The following is a 23,205-nucleotide window of genomic DNA, read 5'->3' as shown; positions in this document are numbered from 1 at the left end:
TAAAAATAATGTATACATGCTTTATTTTATTTTCATGAATTACTGCAGTATTGGAATTATAAATTTGTCAAGCAAGGCGAATCCATACCAGGTGGTGGCAAAGCGAATTCAACCAATTCACCGTGTAGAAGAATGTCAATTCAAAAGAAAATTTTCATTGATTCCGATTAACTGACATGTTGTAGTACAAAGCGTTGTATGGAAAATAATCAAGAAGACGCAATCAGCTGTTGGGTAAACAGCTGATCCAACCAACCTTATGGAAATAAATGTAATTGCTGCCATACCATAACCATACCATAGCCAACCAATTGGTTTTTGGTTTCTCGCCATATCCATAACATATAAATATTTGAGTTCATTAATTCTTTGTATATTTTATTTATTGTTTTGAATACGTTTTGACTAAGAGACTTATTATTTGTGGAATCTGTTTGAAATTGTTTGCGCTGTTTTCCTTTTAATAAAAATTTCACAATTTTTGGTTAAGGCACCAATAACTGATGCCAACAGATACGATTAAGTAAAAATATGGTTACGACTATGGCGTTATGACTATGTCAGCTTTGCCAGGCCCTTAAGAAATAAGAGAGCAAACATGGTTTGGGCAACCAGAAATTTTCATAAATAAATAAAAAAGTTTTGTGGGGCATATTGGCCCAGTAGGCGCGAAAGAGTTAATACAGTCCTTAGCAACATTGTGAAACTTTTATGCTAAGCCATTGCTGTTACCATTTGGATGAGAAACATATACACAGAATTAAAGAATTTATTATGCTTTTTTTGTTTTGTTTATATTCCGACAGGGTGGATAAATGATGTATATTGGAACGATTTTCCGTCATCCACCGGTTTCGGCGTTGTGCCATCATCAGTGTCGATTTTTGTTGTCGTTTATCCTGTATTTATAGTTCGTAGGTACATGAAAAGGTATTGTCAGAATTGATGCTTGTGTATATTTAGTTATGTGTATGTGCTGTGTGTTCATTCAGAATCGAGGGTGGTTTTTACTGATCAATTTGTGTGGCTGACTGAGGCAGGTAAAAATCCGTAATTTTAGTCGTTTGACCCTCTCTGTGGGTTTGTTGTTTTGGGTTAATTGTTAATGTGTTAATTGTTTGGGTTTATTTGGTGTTGTGTGTTTGTCTGTTGTACCTACATATGTGATTACTTTGTGTCTTGTAAACAAGTTTTAAAGGCTGGAATATTGTGTCAGAAATTGTGTTTATCTGTTCGTTTATTATTCTACCGTCGAAGGTTTTCTGTTTGTAGATTTCCATGTTTTCGAGTACGTTGAGATGTCGACATTTTGCTTGTATGTGAAGAACCCTGACTGTTTTATTGATGTTTGCTGGTGAACATTCATTCTCGACCATGTGATTCGCGAAGTTAGACTCTGGTATAATGTTTGGATACCGTATTTTTTGTTGTAATCTCTAATATGTTATCTGAACCTCGTTCCTACTTGCCGGTCCTGTTTGTCCTATGTAACTATGTTTGCATCCGCAGGTAAGCTTGTATACGCCGTGGCTGCTAAACTGATCCTCTGAGTTAGTGCTAGTTCTTAGTTTTCGCCCTAGATAGTTCAATGTTTTGAATGCGATGTTGTTGTATTTTTTAAAGAAGTTTGACAATTTATATGTTGCTTTTCCAGTATATAGTCGCTTGGGGCGCAATACCGCGTATTTGCAAAAAGCAATACCGCGTATTTGATAAAGCCAAATTGTGTAGGAGAAAGAAAAAACTGATTTTTAGCCAAACCGTTGCTCCAATCTTGAACTGATCTAACATTTTATTTCATTTCGGGTTGCCTCACCATGTACATATAATAATTTACCAAAAAAAAAGCACTCAAACTGAAAAAAAATAACTTTTTGAAAAATACGCGGTATTGCATTTCTTTATTTCAAAGAAAATAGGTTCCATAAAAGTTATTTTATTTATTATTAGTAAAGTAAATATACATTCTATTTTTTAAATAAAGCTAAATTAGTGTTAAAATATCTAAGCAACTAAGCGATTATCGCTTATTTATAGTCAAAAGGCAAGTAATCGTAGAAGTTGTGGCAATCAGTTGTTGTAAATGTTCAAATTTAGTTTTGGTTATAGTAGCCTGGGTAGTATCTTGTAATCATCGTTATAATTTAGTTTGAATTGGATTGTTCCGTTAGGCAAGTATTTTAATATAGGCAAATTATTAACAACATGTTCTCCTGTTCCTATACCAGGTCGTATAGAGCTGTATGCATAGAATTGTTTGTTGCTATAATCTTTAAAAAATATATGGTCTTCTAATCTTGCTTCATATGGGAATTGTTTTACTCGCGATTCCTCTGTTGCAAGAGCACATTGGCTTGGATGGTATACTTGCTTATTTTTCAAAAATCTCAAAATCAATTTTTGTGGAGCGAAAGAGAGCCATTTTTGTATCTAGCCTATTACAAGAAAGAAAAATTACATTTTAGAATGTCTGTAATTTGAATTATATGCGTTTACTTACGTGAACTTGAGTAGACTAACTATCAAACTCTTGGTTTAGTAAATTTTTTTTTTCAATTACAAAGTCGAAACAAAGTCATTTAACGAATAACGAATTTAATTATCGTAACGAAATGATATCGGTTCGTTGGTTAAGCATGCCTGGTTTGTCTATATATTTTATTGTTGAATTGAAAACCACGTAAAGTGGTCTTAGCGTATTTGTGATTTGCATACTTTTAACCTTGTTTTTGGTATTATGAATTATTGTTGAACTAACTATGTCCAAAGTCTCCGATAGTGGTATTGATGGGTATAAATCTTTTATGTCAAAATATACCAATTTGCTGTTCTTTTTTAGCTCTACAGTAGGGTTCGGCTTATTTGTATGGAGGAAAAAAAAAGTTGCGTAAATGATAGTCTTAGGGGCTAAAAATGTTCGTTTCACTGTGATATACAAACATGTGAAGTTTTAAGTAAATCCATAAAGGTTTAGAGGTGGCGACAAGAGTTTAAAGTTATATACATATATATATGGGGTATTCCATCCCATTTCGACCAATTTTGAGCCCGACCCCTTTAGAATTGGCTGAAAGTTTTTCTTCTTTTTCTAGCTTACGAAAGACGTTTTTCAGAAGTTTTTCAAATTTTTTCATCCAACTCAAAAAAAGTTATGAATTTTAAAAAAAACACCGTTTTTGTTTTCAAAATGCTACAACTTTTTCAAAAATTGACCGTTTGGGATCTTTTTTTTTTAAATTTGTTTTTAAATGTACTTTTCGGAAAAAATTCAAAAACATTTTTAAAGTTTTTCTTTTTTGTAATTTTTCAGATTTTCGAGATTTTTCGAATTTCGCCCTTTTTTCTCATAAAAAACTTCAATCAATTCTGCAATCATCACCACTAATCCCGGAGGGGGCCGAGCATTTTTTTTTTTTTTATTTAATTGAAAAAAACTTTAAAATTTTTTTTGTATTTTTTCCGAAAAGTACATTTAAAAACAAATTTTAAAAAAGAAAAAGATCCCAAACGGTCAATTTTTGAAAAAGTTATAGCATTTTGAAAACAAAAACGGTGTTTTTTTTAAATTCATAACTTTTTTTGAGTTGGATGAAAAAATTTGAAAAACTTCTGAAAAACGTCTTTCGTAAGCTAGAAAAAGAAGAAAAACTTTCAGCCAATTCTAAAGGGGTCGGGTTCAAAATTGGTCGAAATGGGATGGAATACCCCATTCTTAGCAAAGACAAATTTTTCGTGCTCAAAAAAATATGTATCTTATGAATAGTTCTATTTGTTTAAAATGTTTAAATATAAAACTAAATTTAAAATATAGATCACTTCGATATTAGTTTCATAAATGCAACAAATTATTTTTATTTTGATATATAGTGTGGGTCATCCACTCCTTCTGTGTTATAAAAAAATTTAATATTTGATTTTTGGTAAAAAACAGTATTCAAGTAAATTAAAGATTCGTGTATACAAATTGAATAAATGTTAATATAAATGATTAGTATGTTAGCGTTTTTTTTTTTTTGAATTTAACGGAAATTTTTTTTTGATATTCTTTTACAACTTGTAATAAATTTTGAAGTTCATGCTCTTCTTTCGTAAGTTTTTGGTTATAGTCTTGCATGAGTTTGACGCCACGCTCTGCCGAGTCCTTAACCACTTTTAGTTTGCCGATTATTTCCAAAGCGTCCTTAAATTCATCACTATCATTCCATTCAGAAGGATCATTGATCAAAAATGATGTTGATATGTTGAAACGGTTCGAAAAACTTAATGGTGTTACACGTTATAAAGTCACACAAGTTCTTTAAGGCTTATGCGCTTAAGTGAATTGTCATTTTTATTGCCATCAAGGCCAAGCTCTAATAATCTCTTTGCCATTTTTCGCTTCTCAGCATAGGAAACATTATCGTCGAACAAGGAAAGAGCTATGTTTTCATCCGCCATATACCATAAATGGTTGCAGGCTTTTTTGAGCACAGTAGTAGACATTTTCTCGTCTATGCGTCTTCCTTTGCTCCTTCTTAGCTAACTTTAAAACTGATCCAGCTAAATTACCTGGGCGTCCGTCCTTGCGTTGCATTTCAAGAAATGCCTTGTCCTCTTCAATTGTCATCATCGTCATAGCATTTGCATGGGCGATATCAAACAGACCGTTTAAATTCGCTACAAAAGCGGCCTCTTGTTCTCTGAAAATCTCTTTGGATTTATTTCTATTTTTGAGAAGACCTTTCCATTTTGTAACTAGTTTTTTCACTTTCGAAACACAATTGTACTCTTTACGAATATGAATTCGTGCTTTCGACACTTCTTTTATGACAAGCACTACACTTTCAGGTATTGTTAAACGAACTTTAATGTGATTGTAAAAAAAAACACACAACACTTGTTTAATCGATGGTAATTTGCTTCCGAGAATTTGAGAACACAGATGTCCTAGTAAAAAAAGTTCGTCAGTTGATCGTAAATTCGTCATATTTTTTAGCTTAGAATACAAAAAAAAAAAAAAAAGCGCTGTACTAACGTCCACAAATTCGTATCAACTGCAGAAAAACGTTTATTTATTCTTCGTCCTCAAAGTTGCTAATTTACTTTGAAAGAGTTTACCGTTTTAAGGTTTTTTTAGCGTCTTATCATAGAAGCAAAGAATATTTGAATTTAACGCATGCATTGAAGTCGGCAGGCTTATAGCTTTGCGTGCTTGAGCTTTTTGAAGTTTTCTGGATGAAAGTCTCACAACAACAGTAAAAGGCTGTATTTGCACAGCAAAAAAGTTTCTCGGATAGTAGTTTGAAATTTGTTTAGTCAACGTTCAGCGATTTCCTTATTAATCACCTGGGAAGTCACTGAATAAAGTTCTGTGGGGCAGTGCGAACTTTTGTCTAATTTCATGTTGTTATTATTTTTGAATTTTTTCTATTAATGTATTAATTAATTATTTCTGTTATTTACCCACAATTTAACCATTGTATTTAGAATGGTTTTCATAAAACACTTTTTTGTGTTTGCAGTGGATGCCGTGAAAAAATGCATTTTTTTCCAACGCCTATTTACAAAGGTTTCAGCTCAAGTCGTCACCTCTAAACAAGGTCTGATCAGGCTGAAGCTTTCCACTTTCTTATACTGTATCAATACGAAAGTTTTTAGGCTGTAAGACTTGAAATCGGATCAATTTCATAAATAAGCCTAACCCTACTCTACAGTCTCAAGTTTCTCTATTAGTTCTGTTGTGTTAGCTATTGCATACTCGTTCCTTAGCTCCAGAGTACCTTTCAATATCGTTTTTAAATATTTGGACAGTTTGTAACATGGTGCCGATTTAAAATGAATGATGGGCCTCATTGGCGTGTCCGACTTGTGGAATTTTGGAGCGCAATCAGTGGAGTAGCCGAAGGGTTCATTTGGACCAATCTAAGTTCCATGTTACAATCTACTATATTTGTTGCATTTTTTATAGCAACTTTGATTTGTTTTTGGTATTCATGGGATCCTCTCTCATTCTACGACATTTCATTTCTTCTATGGGTTCTTCGGTTTTGGCTATATATTCCTCTTTTTCGATTAGCACAGCGGTGTTTCCTTTGTCCGCTTTCGTTGTGACAATATTATTTTTCATTAGTTTATGCCGTAGATTCTTTATAGTTTTCTCCTCTGCATTAGCTTTTTGTCCTTCCTGTGCTTTCACCTCCTTCTTTATTATTTCCCTGCACATGTGTCTTGCGTGCTCCTGTTCCTCCTGTGGTATTAATGATATTGCGATCTCCGCATCTACAATCGCCTGCTCCGTTTTTCTTACTGTATTTTGGACCACGATATTGAGCTTCAGGCCCTTTTCGAGAAGTTGCGCCTCTTCCTTGGTAATGGCCACTGTTGTTAGGTTAACGAACTTGTCATGAAACTGGTGAGTGTACCTGCTCATGTACCTACGAACTATAAATACAGGACAAACGACAACAACAGGTCAGAACGAAAATCGACACTGGTGATGGCACAACGCCGAAACCGGTTTGTCTCAAAACCAAATTTGACAAGGGATGACGGAAAATCGTTCCAATATACATCAGTGTATTATGCTGTTAAAAGCAAGCGCAGTTTTATATTGTTTATCGAAATTTTGTCTAGGATTATTATACGTAGTATGTACATACAAATATTTATGCATAAGACATTTGTAATAGGGAACGCCTACGAGTATAGTTCCACTTATGCTTATGGCAAAATCCTTTCAAGATTATCGTGTTTGTTACCGGAATGTATCGGATCTGTATCATGCAAATGACCATCAGCATTGACAATATTGCACAAAACCCCTACTGAAATATAAATTCCAAATATGCAAAATGTCAAATTTTTATTCCAACGATAGTTACGTAAAATTTCAAAGCAAAATGCTGGTTACATTAAAGAAAATTTGGTACGAATTACAATTTACCGTAATACAATTTTTTAGCTTTCAAATACAATTTTTTACACAAGTAGGTGTGTATATAAAGCATATATGTATGTACATATGTATATAGTAGGTTTGTATTTGCAGGAATGTGATGATGTAGTTTTTTTGTGTAAAAATGCAGCTCACATTTATTATAATGGCCTTTTTTGATTGGTAGTCAACAGTTCGGAGTTCATTAAGGCTTAAGCAATATTTTAAAATCATCATTGGCATTTTCCATTATATACTCATATGGAATTTTGTCTTTTTTATCAGCAATTTGTTTCAATTTCGGATCCTTCTCAAGCAAAAATTTACAAACTTCCAAGTGACCACGAATAGCAGCGCGATGTAGTGCAGTTTGACCATATTCATCTTGTAATTGGAGATTAGCCTTGGCATCAACCAACAGTTTTACCACATTCAGATGACCTGTAAATGAAGAATAAAAATTATTGACAATTCAATTCTTGGATAGGTTTAGTAACAATTGTGCGCCTTTCAATGTATTCATAGTATCTTATGCAAAGATTTTGCGACATTTCTTGTCAAATTCGGTTTGAAAACAAATCGGTTTTCATCTTCAGTGCCACAATAGATTACTTTCAAAGAGCGTAATTGGAGATCTGACAACTTTGGAACAGTGGTCAGTGCCAAATTTTCGAAACCACCCATGAAACCTCGATCGCGATCTAAACAATTCGAAAAAGTGCGCATGTCATAGCCATGCATCATTTTGGGGCTTTTTGCAAGTTTGGGAATCGTTTTCGAGATCATTTCGGGACTATCTCGAGATTATTACGGACCGTTTCGGGATCGTGTCCGGGCAAATTCTGGAACTATTTCGATATTGTTTTAAGGTTCTTAGGGCCCACTTATTTACTATTTCGGAACTGATAATCTTATGAACATTTCAGGATTGTTTTTGGAAATATTTAGAAATATTGAAGCATAGTTTAATACTACTCGGCAAAGATTTTAATTTATGCTAAGAATCATTTCGAGCCTGTTTCATAATTTTCTGTCTGTTTCAGAATAGACTCAAGATGGGTCTCGGGATAGTTTTAAGATCATTGGGGGATATTTTTAAGAACTATAACGGGAGTACTTCGGTACCAATCGGGATTTTTATGTTTTTTTTTTTTTGCGAAATTTCAGTGCGGTTTCGGGATCATTTCGAAACAATGTGTCGGGGTCTGTTCGATGAAATCCAATAATATTTCGTAAATGGTTCATAAGTATATATAATCAAATGCTTCCGAATATCGGAGAGCATTTAGGGATTGCCCATTTCGTTATTAGGATCTGACTGCAAGTTCCAGCAAACTCCCTTTTTTTATCGATTTTCTCACAGGTTGGATAATTGATGTATATTGGAGCGATTCTTCATTATCCGCAACTACTTAGGTTTGAAGATAAACCGGGTTCGGCGTTGTCCCATCTTCAGTGTAATTTTTCTTGAAAGGGATGACGGATAATCGTTCCAACATAAATTTTACTTTATTTACTATTATAGCTTTTTAATTAATTAGTTTTATTAACTCTCACAATAAAATATTTTTAAATTTATTTTTTATTCGTTGAGTATTGAGGTCTTACTGGTACGTTGAATTTGATTAAAAGGAGCTGTAATTTGACAGTAGGGGTCCAAATCAATGGTGTTGGTTGAGCACATCTGAGTGCAGAGACTCGTTTTTTGATCTCATCATTTCTCCTTATATGCCTCGGAGGCAGATCCCTTCAATGAAAACAGCCGACTTGAGGCGACTTGTTAAGCATATTCTGAAATATCGATTACATCTATACCGATAATACAATGGTTGCCATAGCAACTAGTTAGTATAACATACCCATCATAGCTGCACGATGTAACGCCGTAGCGCCCGCTTTGGTTACAGCATCCACTTCAGCTTTACCTTCGCCGATTAACATTTTACAAATTTCTATATTGCCATTACGCGCCGCATAGTGGAGCGCTGTATAATCAAAGTCATCACGATCCATTGATTTACCGTGACCTATGAAGTTACGCACGCGCTCCGGTTCGTTGTAGATGGCTGTAAAAAAATAAAAATGAGGAATGTGGGTTGCGTACATGCTATGTTTTTGAGAGTGGGAGTGAAACTGAACACAAAATTTAAACTGGACATGGATGTGGAAATTTAAGAGCACGAATGTAAAACTGAACGCTCAAACTTAGCACATACACACAAACATCACTAACGTCCATATTAGAAAAATTTTTCAGAAAAATACAAGCAAATTTTTAAACAGACATAAACTGTGATAATCTTGGAATATATAGCATTTAGTACACCTTATTTGCAGTAATTGACAGAAAATGTTTGCTTATTTTTAAGTATTTAGTTATTTACATTTATTTGTAACATTGATAAAAAGATTGAAGGTGTATTGATGCAATAGTTTGCTCTTCCTGCTGTTCTTCTTTCCACTCCATCCGACTGCCTTCTTTTATTGCCTTCCACTCTATTCGAAACATAACCTCAATTTAAGCTGCCAAACTATATAGCAAACAAGGAATGAAACTGTTCCTGGTCGTGAGAGTGGGATAGCGAGATTGGGAGCGCGAGGGAGAGTGAAATGAAGTTAAAAATAGAAAAGTGAGAGGAATATGAAGGAGAAATGGAAGAAAAAGTACAAGAGGTTGGGAAAGAGAGGATCAGTTTACGAATGAAGGCTTGCGATTGGACCAAATTAATTTTTTTTTTGTAGATTGATTCATAAACAAATATGTAAGTCGTCTGCTAATTTTTCGAAGTAAGCTTCCAAAACATAGATATTGTTTATCAAAGTTTGAAATTGGAGAATTCTCTTATTTGTGTTGATAGAATAAAAAAGTAAACATGTAGGCGTGGTCTGCCTTTTTTTTTATTTCAACTGTATAAATTGTTTTCATTTCAAGCCTAAATAAGGCGCCTTAAGACAGATTTCCGAAAAAATAAAAACGGTAAATCACACAGACTCAAAAAATATTTGGCGGATCTGGTAATGCAAGACATTTTTTCCCATGTATTTGTATGCGCTGAATTCGAATCCGCTGCCCGATTCGGCCCAAACCTCGAAAAATGCGCAATCGCCGGTGATATTTTTATTATTTTTTTGGGGTTAGGGATGCACCACAACACGTTAAGCCAATTCTTTAGCCGAATTCGGACTCACGGCATCAAAATGCAAATGTGTAGCATCAGCGTTTATCGTTTTTCCTTTTTTGGAGAAGTGCCTTTTGACCCTTTAAATACCTGTTACTTGTATAAGCTTGAAATGAAAACAATTGAAAAAAGGAAACCATACAAACCACACCTACATTTTAAATGTTTAATATTTTAGGAACAATAAATAAGAAAAATGTACTGCGGTGGGTCCGATTACAAACTTTCATTACATTTTCTTCAAGATTGAGAAATTTTCCACCCCTTTCCTGCGCTTGCGTAGGCGGGTTCCGATAAAAATACTTTTTTAGCCGGAGCATCATCTTTCATTCGCATGTTGATGTTTGCGTAAAGCTCGTACAGCTTATCATTAAATATTCTTTGGTATTCGCCGTCGTCAACGCGTAAAACTTTTCTCTCGAACAATCTTAGAACTGCCTTTTTTGATGTTTTTATGGTCCATACGTCTACTCCATACTTCTTCCATACAGCAGAACGGGTACGATGAGTGGCATGTGGAGGTTGAGTTTCGATTGTCGAGAGAGTCCCTTTCTTTTAAATTTCCTACCGAGCCCAAATTTGCATTCATTGGCAAGAATTATTCTTCGCTGGATTTCAAAGCTGAAGTTGCTTGTGTTAATTCTGGTTCCCAAATGAGCAAAGTATTTTACTATTTGGAAATTAAGGGTGTGAACAGTGACTCTTTGCCTGATGACAGCAGGAATTTCGTTTTGCCGTCATTCACCATCAAACTCATATTTTTCGCTTACTTTTCCAGTTTGGAATAAACAGAGCTTACGGGCTCATACCGATGATATCAAATTCGTCAGCATACGCCACTAATTGCACGCTTTTACAGAATATTGTTCCAGAGCGGTTTAGTTCTGCAGCTTGTATTATTTTCTCAGAAACCATTTAGTTTCGAGCGGCTCGGAGAGGTCCTTCCCAATTCTGACCGAGCTGATGGTGTTTGCTCAACGTTTGTGCACAGCCGTATAAGTTTTGCGTCAAAACTAAATTACGACATAGCGGCATATAGGCAGCTTCTTTTCTTGCTGTTAAAGACGCCTTTAAAATCGACAAATATTTTTCAATATTTTTCTCACAATTTGCAGGACCCCCACTTGTGGACAGGGCGAAGAACTCGTCCGACCATATTTTCAAAAGCTGATGCATGCGCCTTACCAACTCCTCGCCCCCGTGTTTGAATAGGTCCAACGGCTATTCATCAGCGCCCGCGGCCTTGTTGTTTTAAAATCTGGTTATTGATATTCTCACTTTGTCATAATCGGGTGGAGGGAAATACATTCCATCATCTTTGTCTCCCTTTAGCAGGACAAAGAAGTGTTCCATTAATCTAAATACTCCCGGGACATCGGTTAAAAGGTCACTGTTTTGGTTCATACAGGATTTTTCCATGGACTGTGTAATTTTCTGATGGCCAGCAGCTCGACCTCCGCGCACTCATACCGCCCTGCCTCTGATCTTTTTTCCGTTCAAGGCTTCTCACTTCCCTTTTCAACTAGCGTCCGATTTTAACGTAGCCCAGAAGGTAGACTCTTTTTTCGGTTGCAAAGCGGCATTCTTCATCAACCACTTGTTTTTCCTTTTTCTCTGGCAGCCAATTTTTTCTTCGACGACGGTACGAGATGCTCCGAATGCTCCTGCATTCCCTTCGGGTTGACTAGTGCTCTCTTCTAGAAAAAGCAATTGCATAATTTTTCATTTACGCGGCATAACTAATATCTAAAAATGTTTTGGGTTTATTTTCGAAAATTGGGTACAGCCCACTTTTATCAGCAAAGAACAAATAATTATAGAGAACAGCGAACAGAACGAAGAGTGGGAAACAGTAAAGCGTCAAATCGCGGGTAGGTCATTCACCATTGGGGAAATGTGACATGAAATTCGTCAATTCCAGCGCTAGAAAACCTTTATTTTGATAATCTTTTTTTTGGTAATCTTCAAGTAGATAATGTGGTCAATTACAATTACCTACCATCATTTTCACAATTTCTATTGTTGAACGTCTTTGGTGGTTCTCTATACATTTACGTATCTAGTTATTCCCCGAAAGCTACAAATCCCGAAATATAAGTAAGGACGGGACTGTCTTCGGCTGTATCACATTCGTAATATCCGAATAATCGGCTATATAAGATGTGTAATATATAGGGGACAGATTTAAATAAGCGACATTTTCGATAAATATAGATTAAAAAATAGATCGGTAATCCTCACACTAAATTTCGTGTTTCTTGTTATCAGCATAGCTATCTCATGCTTGTATGAATCACTTATCTGAACTATATATGACGTATATGTAAGTATTTTATGAAATTTGCAGCTGTTAAGATGGGCAGAAATTACGAAAAGCCGCTTTTTTCATTTCATTTCATTTCATTTATTTAACAAATTTGTACAACTAAGAACTTAAGTCTTTTATATGTACATCAACTGACATTAAAAACTTATGCTAATACATTTTATGTAAATGGGAAGTTCACAATATAAAAATTTAAAGAAAACTAAAATTTACCTACTGACATAAAAGTATGCGTTTAATATATGCACTAACTTAAATTAATCTTATAACTATTACAAATTAATCGAGACACATGAATAGCAGAGGTACAGAAAACAATGAAAGGAGAAGCAAGGAAATTAGATGACATAAAGATTATTTTAGAAATAATATTTTAGTCAAAATATAGAAGAAATATCAACTTCTGCGAAGTATTTCAATATAATGCTTTTGAAGTTTCTATTATTCAGCCCTACTTTAATTGATTCGGGAATAGCGTTCCAAAGTCTAACAGCGCTAATAAAAAAAAATCTGCTAGACGCTAAGTATTTGAACATCGGAACCACCAATTTACGGTTTCTTTGAGACCTGGTAAAATGCAGTTTGTCATAAAGATACTTGGGGAGCTTACATTCTAATAGTTTAAACATGAACATGCAGTTTCTGGCAGCCAAGTAATTAAGGATGTTGCATCCCAGAATTTTATCCCTCCAGGGTGATATGTGATCGTATCGACCTACCCCATACACGTACCTGGTAACATTATTGAAGGTTACATTGATCTTGTTGGCGGACTCCGAGTCAAGTTTAGTATACACAAGTTCAAAGTATGTGAATTGGGGTACAATTAGCTGCATTGCAAGCTTGCGACGAGTTTCCTGTGGTGTGAACGGTGCCGATATGCGTAAGGTCCGCAGTATAACATAAAAATTGCGGACTACTTTATTAACGTGGTCGAAAGAAGTTAATTTGTTATTTAATACAAAGCCTAAATTTTTAACTTTGTCAGTGGTACTAAGTGCCTGCGAGCCAATCTTTAAAGATGGAATACTTTCAGGGTCGATTTCATTTTTGGATATCGGCATAACGTACGATTTTGCAGCGTTAAGACATAAAGCATTGTTTTTAGCCCAACAGAAAACAGCAGACAGATCACAGTTTACTCTGAAGCATAAGTCTTCAACGAGGCCAACACGATTAGAAAGGTACAACTGAATATCATCAGCATATGCGTGGACGTTAACATACTTACACACGGAAAACACATCATTGACAAACATACTAAATAATAGAGGACCAAGAATTGATCCCTGAGGAACACCTGCTTTAATGGATTTGAATTCTGACCAAGCTTTCTCTCCTCTGACCTTTTGTTCCCTACCTTGGAGGTAACTAGCCATGACTTTAATGGAACTATCAGAAAAGGCAAAGAAGTGACGGAGTTTCCAGCACAATAGCTCGTGGCTGACCGAATCGAATGCCTTAGAGAAATCCAACATGCAAAGAATGGTTAGGTCGCCATTATCAAATGGCCCTCTGATGTAATCCATGATTTTTACCATAGCAGTGGCACAACTGTGTTTAGGCTTAAAGCCAGACTGTAGAGGTGAGAGCAAGTTGTTTTCACTAACAAAATTAGATATTTGTTCAGCCATTAAAGATTCACACACTTTTGAGAACGATGGTACGATACTAATCGGTCGGAAGTCCGAAGGATCCGCAGCAAGCGGTTTCTTAGGCACAGGCACAACTATTGCTTTCTTCCAAGCAGAAGGAAAACAACCACTTGTAAAACAGTGGTTAATAATGTGGGTCAGAGGATTTACAATAAAAGGAAGAACAATTTTTACGAATTTTAACGAAACCCCATCATTACCCACGGCACACGATTTTATAGACAAGATAGACTTTATTACGTCACACTCACTAACACACTTAAACTCAAACGTATTAATAAAAGTTTTGACAAGTTCAGGCATCCTCTCAGGAGAGACAGAGCTGGAGTTGTTGCTGGAACCGATGAAAAAATTATTTAGTATGTCAGGGTCAATACTGTTTTCCACCTTATTTCTCCCATGGACCTTTAGGGTTTTAAGGTTACGCCAAAGCGCTTTTGATGGCAGAGAAGGATCCAATTTGCTATGAAAGAAATTCTTTTTGGACTGCCTAATTATTTGAACATCGGAACCACCAATTTACGGTTTCTTTGAGACCTGGTAAAATGCAGTTTGTCATAAAGATACTTGGGGAGCTTACATTCTAATAGTTTAAACATGAACATGCAGTTTCTGGCAGCCAAGTAATTAAGGATGTTGCATCCCAGAATTTTATCCCTCCAGGGTGATATGTGATCGTATCGACCTACCCCATACACGTACCTGGTAACATTATTGAAGGTTACATTGATCTTGTTGGCGGACTCCGAGTCAAGTTTAGTATACACAAGTTCAAAGTATGTGAATTGGGGTACAATTAGCTGCATTGCAAGCTTGCGACGAGTTTCCTGTGGTGTGAACGGTGCCGATATGCGTAAGGTCCGCAGTATAACATAAACATTGCGGACTACTTTATTAACGTGGTCGAAAGAAGTTAATTTGTTATTTAATACAAAGCCTAAATTTTTAACTTTGCCAGTGGTACTAAGTGCCTGCGAGCCAATCTTTAAAGATGGAATACTTTCAGGGTCGATTTCATTTTTGGATATCGGCATAACGTACGATTTTGCAGCGTTAAGACATAAAGCATTGTTTTTAGCCCAACAGAAAACAGCAGACAGATCACAGTTTACTCTGAAGCATAAGTCTTCAACGAGGCCAACACGATTAGAAAGGTACAACTGAATATCATCAGCATATGCGTGGACGTTAACATACTTACACACGGAAAACACATCATTGACAAACATACTAAATAATAGAGGACCAAGAATTGATCCCTGAGGAACACCTGCTTTAATGGATTTGAATTCTGACGAAGCTTTCTCTCCTCTGACCTTTTGTTCCCTACCTTGGAGGTAACTAGCCATGACTTTAATGGAACTATCAGAAAAGGCAAAGAAGTGACGGAGTTTCCAGCACAATAGCTCGTGGCTGACCGAATCGAATGCCTTAGAGAAATCCAACATGCAAAGAATGGTTAGGTCGCCATTATCAAATGGCCCTCTGATGTCATCCATGATTTTTACCATAGCAGTGGCACAACTGTGTTTAGGCTTAAAGCCAGACTGTAGAGGTGAGAGCAAGTTGTTTTCACTAACAAAATTAGATATTTGTTCAGCCATTAAAGATTCACACACTTTTGAGAACGATGGTACGATACTAATCGGTCGGAAGTCCGAAGGATCCGCAGCAAGCGGTTTCTTAGGCACAGGCACAACTATTGCTTTCTTCCAAGCAGAAGGAAAACAACCACTTTTAAAACAGTGGTTAATAATGTGGGTCAGAGGATTTACAATAAAAGGAAGAACAATTTTTACGAATTTTAACGAAACCCCATCATTACCCACGGCACACGATTTTATAGACAAGATAGACTTTATTACGTCACACTCACTAACACACTTAAACTCAAACGTATTAATAAAAGTATTGACAAGTTCAGGCATCCTCTTAGGAGAGACAGAGCTGGAGTTGTTGCTGGAACCGATGAAAAAATTATTTAGTATGTCAGGGTCAATACTGCTTTCCACCTTATTTCTCCCATGGACCTTTAGGGTTTTAAGGTTACGCCAAAGCGCTTTTGATGGCAGAGAAGGATCCAATTTGCTATGAAAGAAATTCTTTTTGGACTGCCTAATTACGGCAGTCGCTTCGTTGCGAGCAGCTTTGTACAAAGCCCATGAAGCATCATTTCGGGACCTTCTCCATTTGGCGTGCAGCTTATTGTGCTTTTTTATTGCACAAATAACTCTTCTACTAAACCAAGGACAAGATTTATTTAAAACATGGACAGTACGTGTAGGGACATGACGATCAAATATGACATTTATGTTTTGGTTAAGATGTTCAAGTTTCTTATCTACCGTATCTAAATACCAACAATCGTACCAAGGAATACAGGAACAATCGCTGAGCAACACTTTGGTATCCACAGAACGGAAATCACGATATACATAAACATATGGCTCAGGACGATTAAACCCAACGTTAACAGTACAAAAAATTAGGTCATGGTCTGATACAAAACAAAGCTGGTCAAATTTAAGAATATATGTCAAGTCAGATATCATAAAATAGTCTAATAAGCTGGGATTGGAGTTGTTAGCGTACCTCGTAGGCATTGTGCCATTTACTATGACTAAACCAGCTGTTGAAACTTGATCACACAGTTTTTTACTATACGAGTCATTTACAAGTAAATTTACATTGAAATCACCGCTAATGACGTAACATTCATAATCAATTATATACACGGACAGGGCAGTAAAAAAACAATCTAACGTGAAACATTTAGGCGGGTTATAAACACAAGAAACTAAAGCTTTTTTTACACCATCAGAGACCTCAGAAATGATAAACTCAATATCTGAGTCAACAGACATACTAAGAGGCTTAATGCTAAGATTTTTCTTACAATAGATCGCCACACCACCCCCTTTCCTACCTTTCCTGTCATTCCGAATGACGTTATAGCTACTAATACAAGAATGCAGATCAGAGGTATTTTCACTAAACCATGTTTCACTTACACAAACAACATCAACCAACGATTCCTCAAAAATGTATCTAACATAATCCATTTTATCAGAGCTTAAGCTGCGTGCATTAAAGTGAACCATGTTAAGACCAACAGATTGTTTACACAAAATATTCAACAACAACTTATGATTACCATTAGCGCCGGTAGTTGAGTTATCAGTTATGTTAAATTAAATGTTGTGGGCTGACATAGAGACATCATTATATTACAAAACACATATATTTGACAAGGAAGGGAGAAAGGTGGAAAAAACGCAATAGAGAGTATATAAGTAGAACACGGAAAGAGAAAGCAAAAAATATCATTGTATCTTACATTTATAAATTCTGTTATACTCTTAAAATTATAAACCATAAATAACATTATGTTAAAAATTATAAAGTTTTATAGTTTTACGCTCTGCCAACAATTTCATCAATGTCTATCTTATCATTTACCCTAAAATTATTTGAACTATATATACGACCGATCTGTATGATTTTCTCAGACAACAATAAACACTATATACGAAAGCATTCGGTGAAATTTTAAGCTGCTAGCTGTTAAAATGGAAATTGCGAAGTTTTTTATCTGAACGAACGGTTGTATGGGATTTATGCTATATATACGACTCGGTCTCTATGACTTTTTTAGACAATAATGAATGCTATATATGTAAGCCTTTGGTAAAATTTGAAGCTTCAATCTGAAAAATTGAGGAAGATATGACAAAACTGCTCTTTTATGAACAATCGGTTGTATAGGTGATATACATATTGTAAGGAGTTTAGGGAAATTCCGCTTATGTGCAACCTTCTGCTAGCGTTCGAATCGCTAATCTGTTGAATAAATCACTCCAATATTCTGTATTGCAAAATGGTCAACTATTAGACTGCTTTGGCAGTAGTACAATTATACTTCACAATTAAACTTCACTTCGCAACTGATAGCGTGATTAAATCAAACTGATAACTGACTACTCAGCTTTCGCTGCTTTTATACTATCTGTTGTCTCGTGCACCCATTTCTCGTAAGGTCTAGTAACTTCGTGAACTTCATGCTTGGTTACCAGCCATATATGTACATGTATATTTGTAGTTTATAGTCGCTCGCATAGCCATATGCGTGTGTATTAGGGCGGGTCGATTTAAAAATCGTTCATTGCTCTGTGAAAATCGTATTCTAGGGATCAAAATAAGAAACTTTGCCGAAGGAACCATACCTCTAAAACGAATTCTGATGTCCCCCCCTCCCCCCCCTTTTGGGTTCTTTCGGCAAAGTTTCTTATTTTGATCCCTAGAATATGACTTTCACAGAGCAATGGGCGATTTTTTGCCTCCCCACAAATCGACCCGGCCTAGTGTGTATATATGAGTACTACTTCGGCTGATGGTGAGTATCTCTCTGCTGCCTTGTATGTACATGTGTAAATGATGATTGATTTCTTTACGTACATACAAGTGGCTGCTTAGTATCGGTTTAGGGATGCATGCTAGTATAACTTAGTGATGTGAATATTCGTCACAATATGCTAAAGTGGTCTGATCTGGCTGGTTCCGACAAATGTCTAATCGGACACCTTAACATATGCGCTCATCAAATTTTATCAAGATATGTCTAATTTGCGTTCAAACAGACCGGCATGGCTAAATCAACAAATCTCGTCTTCCTGATCATTTCAGTATGCTTATTGTGGACTTAAAATTTTTAGATTCGTGACAAACTTAATAAACCATTTAATTTTCTTGAAAGATATGGAAACTACTCGACCACTTTAACTATAGTATAGTATTGACAAGTTCGGCTTTATCATTTATCAATCTTATAGCGTTTTTTTTTTTTTTTTTTTTACCCTTTTTGTACCCTGAGCAAGGGGTTGTAAATATATTTTTTTCTTCCCTAAAAAGCAGGCAACGTCTTTCAGGGGTATTTTTTTTTTTTGGTACATTGTTAACTGCTCCTCATGATGAAATTAATATTCAGGTGTTCTCATCCCGTTAACTTTTCCCTTATTCTGACAAGTTCGACATGCATAATTTAGAGGGTTGTCTATCATACAGAACTGCTTTTGAGTTCTACTACGATCGTAGTAGATTTTACTATACGTTTAGAAATATTATAACTATATAAGCCGTTACTATAATTGTTTAGCCAAAAAGATTAACGTAACTTTGTATTCCCTAACAGAATATAGACAAAATTTTGCAGAAAACTAATTTATTTGAAGAATTTGTACGAAAAATTAAGCGATCCAAATTTATTACTTTTGAGATACACGTAAATACTGGCATTTAGAGCTGCCGAAAAAGTGAGGTTATGTTGTTGACATCACCTTTATTATTACCTCATGACCGCTCGTAACGCAAAAGCGTTATACTTTTACCGTGCATAAAATGACGGCGTGGCAGGTGTAACCCTGATAAAGCAGCTGATCGTGACAATTCACTTTCATAACTTCACAAATTTTTAGCGAAGAAAATTGAAATGGAGGCAATAATTGCTAATAAATTTGTATTATTATTAACAGCGCCCTTGTGAGATTCAGCTGATACACGGATAGCCATCTATGTTTTTTTCTTGCACTAAAAAAGTCGCCACTTTTCAGGGCAGGATAGAGTTACTCTAAGGTTGTACCATTTATTTAGGCAACTTTTTTTTAGAAAAGAAAACTCAATTATTCATAAGTGATTGGAACTCACCTGCATTCCAGATGCCACGATCGAAATCCATATCACTCAACGTTTGCTGGGCAGGCGCTGTTTGTTTGTGACACTTGCAGTTTTCTGCATCATGATGATCCATTTCAGCTAAGCTAGTAGGTATATATGATTGAGATTTTTCAAATTTACAAGGTTATATTTCCAATATGTACGTTTATTAGTGTTTAAAGTTTATATTACACACGTTGAATGTAAATATTAAGATTAGCTTTTAGCTCAATGATTGGAAAATTCAACACTTTTTTGGTTTTTTTCTTTTGGAAAACAGTTTGTATGTTATTAATGCCTAACAAAGAAAAATAATATGTTTACAATTTTCTTAAACTCTTTTAGTATATGTTATATATCTACATATAAATTTATGTATGTTTGTTTTTTATAATTATATAATTATTATTTGTTCAATGCACTAAATAGTTTCATTATATGTGGTTCCGTATTGCAGCGTTTGTTTTGAAGATAACTGTTATTATGTATGTAATGTAAATATCTTTTGGTTATTTTTTGGTATTTTTTCACAAATTTTTAATTAGCGATTTTCAAAAAAATTTCAACTTTACAAATCTTGCTGGTTTATTTTAGATCTCACGTTGCATTGTCCAACTGATCTCCGCTTCACCACAACTACAGATAACTTTATAGCTCAATTGCGCCAATGTATTAACCATTTCCATTGGTGGTATAGATACCATAATACCATTCACAGCACCCTTCATACCCTGCCCAAAACGTTTCGATAGCGCTTGCATTTCCGTTTCGTTTAGACCAAAAACGGCGCACGAACGGTCATGTAAAGAACCCTTCACAGTTACATATGTGTAATTTTCTTCATTTTGTACAATCGGCACGGGTATTGTAACAACATTTGCCACCGAATTCGGTACTGAATTTGTTGAGGTCGCCGTTTGTGCTGCCACGGCGGATGTGGCTGCGTTAGCAGCGTAATTAACACCGACCGCCGACGCAGCACCAGTACCTAAATTTTGATTGCTAGGTGTGGTTTGTACCTCCGCTTGCATAGGTTGTGTGGCTGCTTGTACTGGTGGTGTTGGTGGTTGAGAGTCCATTATAATAAATTGTTCTTTTATTTTACTCAAAGTTTTCTTTTGCAAAGTGGGGAAAAATAAAATTTTAAAAGTGCAAAATGGGACAGTGCTAAAGTTAATACCTCGTCCTTACTGCTTTACCCTTTATAATCAGTACACGCACTTAACTTTTAAAAAATAGCTTGTACTAAACTGTAAAGATTTTCTTGTCTTCTTTTTTGCACGAAACTGTTGTTATTATGCAAAACTTCGAGTTTAGATTTACTTCACATAGACTTTTTTGACCTTTTGAATTTAGTTCTATTTCCTCTTGAATTGACGGCTTACTTGCTTGTTTCTTTGCTATTAGACGATATTTATACCTGTTGGCGGGGAGATCAGCAGCTTATCGAAAAATTGCCGTATAATTGCCGCTTTTTGTTTTTATTCGGGTGAATCAACTTTATGATAATTGCCTAATCCAGCTGCTTCACGTCCAATATTCGACAGATTTTCGCGTACAACAGAGTCAGTTTCAAGCGGTTCGGGTTCTTGAAACTCTTTTCGCATCGTCCACATATATTCGTTATAGTCCTGCTTAACAGCTGTGGATGATGAGGCGACCACACGAAAACCTAAAATCTAAAGAAAATTCTATATCAGTAACAATATGATTTATGTTACATGATATTTTATATTTATAAATAACTTTTTTATTTTACTAGCAAACTTTGTTCTGTAAGAACTTTGGCATTCAGTTGATTGTTAAAAAATGTCCTGTGCCCCATTATCTTCATCTTCACTTCCGTCTCCTTCCTCTTATTCTTGTTCATCATTTCCTACACCCACTCCGTCGCCCTCTTTTTTATTCTTCCTCAATATTATACCTCCTTTTCTACTACAGAGATCTAATCTCCCTTGCTGCTTCAAATTTGTGTCAGTTATTGCTTAGATACGATTGTTCGGTTAAGTTCAACTAGCCAGTCCGTCTTGAAGTTTGTTCCAAGTGAAAACCGCTTATCAAAAAATAGGGTACCTAAGCTAAAAAAAATAACGCCGTCCTTTTAGCAAATACAAGAACGCTTTCAGCACCCTAATTCCTACTTCTAGCTCGTTAAATTGTGACACTCCTAGTAGCTGGAGCCCTAGTATGGCGAGCGCAGGGCAACAAAATATGTGCCCAACGCACACTTTCTACATTTGCTGTCACCTTTCCAGCTGGGGTGTTCATGTGCTACTTTTGCCTCATTTTTATCCTATTTGATTGGAACAATTACGAATATGCTTCAAGGGCTGCATCCTTATTTGCCATATCATTCGCCTTTTCGCAGTTTCAAGTCTTTGTAATGTTTCTTTGCACTCTAACAGATTTCTAGATGTCTTGATATGCTAGATTATAGCCTTAATGACCGCCTGTCTGATTTCCTTCAGTGTCTCTTCTGCTCTGTCTTGTCTGAGGGCGGTAAGCCTCACGTACATTCCAGCATTTTTTACATGTATACAGTGTTTAGGCTTTCTTAGTTCCCTCTTTTTTCTTCACGCTTGGGCATATTTCTTTCGGAACTTTATATCTCTACGCCATGGTCAGTTCTCTTTTCCTTTTATGATTACTGAAATGTCTCGTTAAACCATCTGGACAGTTGACATAGTACCCTTGCATGTAGGGTAGTTGCAGGTTACAAGGGAAAAGCAAAATATTTTCATAATCTTCACAAGGTAAGTATCGAAACCAGGTTGGATAATAATGTGCTATTTTTTAAGATACGATCTAGCGTAAATTTAATAACATTTGTTGTATATGTACAACAAATGCTTTCTTCGCCCGCATCGACTCTATGGCAAAACATGAGGGCTATCTCCCAAAATGTTATTCTGGACATTTAATACTGCGAGTTTAATTAGCGAATAGTGTCCTATACTTCCTTAGTTTGGTGGCCGAAGACCACGCAAAGAATAGCAATAACAAAATAAGGCATCCAGCATCAACGTACTCTGCTCAATCACGCGGAATTTTGAGGTTTCCATTATGAACAGAACTGTTTGGGACACAAAAGGGCCATATACTGACTCAAAGGGCTCAAAGGGCTGGCGCACGGAAGGATCAAAATTTGATAACGGAAAAACGGGAGCTCGCACCTATGGGCCAGATTTCAACAAATCGATACCAATGGAATACTACCTCACTATTTCGCAGGCAAAAATCCATGCTATAGAAGTTTTCGGTAGAGAATATTTATATACTATATAGTCTATAGATACTTATCTTCGAGGAGTATCCTCATTTTGTCTGTCAGCCAGGCAACCTTGAAGTCTTACAAAGTTACTTCTCATCTAGTGAATGAATGAATTGGGATCCTAAATGATGTGTGGGCCAAAAATATGGCTT

At 35.8% G+C, this 23,205-nt stretch overlaps 3 protein-coding genes across 3 annotated transcripts in view; all 3 read right to left on the bottom strand.

The window, feature by feature from the left end:
• Window positions 1-6,824: 6,824 nt before the first annotated feature.
• Window positions 6,825-19,907, bottom strand: LOC137240527 (ankyrin repeat domain-containing protein 39). The gene is made up of 3 exons (XM_067766948.1): window positions 19,774-19,907; window positions 8,773-8,979; window positions 6,825-7,354 (listed from the first exon to the last, which is right to left on the bottom strand). The coding sequence occupies exons 1-3, from the start codon at window positions 19,874-19,876 to the stop codon at window positions 7,119-7,121; spliced, it is 546 nt and encodes a 181-aa protein (XP_067623049.1). The 5' UTR covers window positions 19,877-19,907; the 3' UTR covers window positions 6,825-7,118.
• A 20-nt stretch (window positions 19,908-19,927) lies between these two features.
• Window positions 19,928-21,239, bottom strand: LOC137240528 (uncharacterized). The gene has a single exon (XM_067766949.1). It carries the CDS (start codon window positions 20,859-20,861, stop codon window positions 20,373-20,375), a length of 489 nt encoding a protein of 162 aa, XP_067623050.1. The 5' UTR covers window positions 20,862-21,239; the 3' UTR covers window positions 19,928-20,372.
• Window positions 21,240-21,250: 11 nt separating this feature from the next.
• Window positions 21,251-23,205, bottom strand: part of LOC137240529 (uncharacterized) — a 50,756-nt gene continuing 48,801 nt past the window's right edge. The window contains exon 4 of the mRNA XM_067766950.1: window positions 21,251-21,461. Within this exon, the coding sequence (XP_067623051.1) occupies window positions 21,264-21,461 (198 nt within the window). The 3' untranslated portion in view covers window positions 21,251-21,263. The remainder of the gene's footprint in view (window positions 21,462-23,205) is intronic.

The sequence above is a fragment of the Eurosta solidaginis genome, chromosome 2 (assembly GCF_040869045.1).
Source record: "Eurosta solidaginis isolate ZX-2024a chromosome 2, ASM4086904v1, whole genome shotgun sequence".
In the NCBI taxonomy this organism is placed as follows: Eukaryota; Metazoa; Arthropoda; class Insecta; order Diptera; family Tephritidae; genus Eurosta; species Eurosta solidaginis.
This window is presented reverse-complemented; position numbering and strand designations above follow the sequence as displayed.

Excerpts from the sequence above, each read along its gene's own strand:
- LOC137240528 (XM_067766949.1), bottom strand. The coding sequence starts at position 20,861 with ATGGACTCTCAACCACCAACACCACCAGTACAAGCAGCCACACAACCT.
- LOC137240527 (XM_067766948.1), bottom strand. The coding sequence starts at position 19,876 with ATGGATCATCATGATGCAGAAAACTGCAAGTGTCACAAACAAACAGCG. Across the intron at positions 8,980-19,773 it reads TCGTGGCATCTGGAATGCAG|CCATCTACAACGAACCGGAG; the intron begins GTGAGTTCCAAT and ends ATTTTTTTACAG. Across the intron at positions 7,355-8,772 it reads ACATCGTGCAGCTATGATGG|GTCATCTGAATGTGGTAAAA; the intron begins GTATGTTATACT and ends CTTCATTTACAG.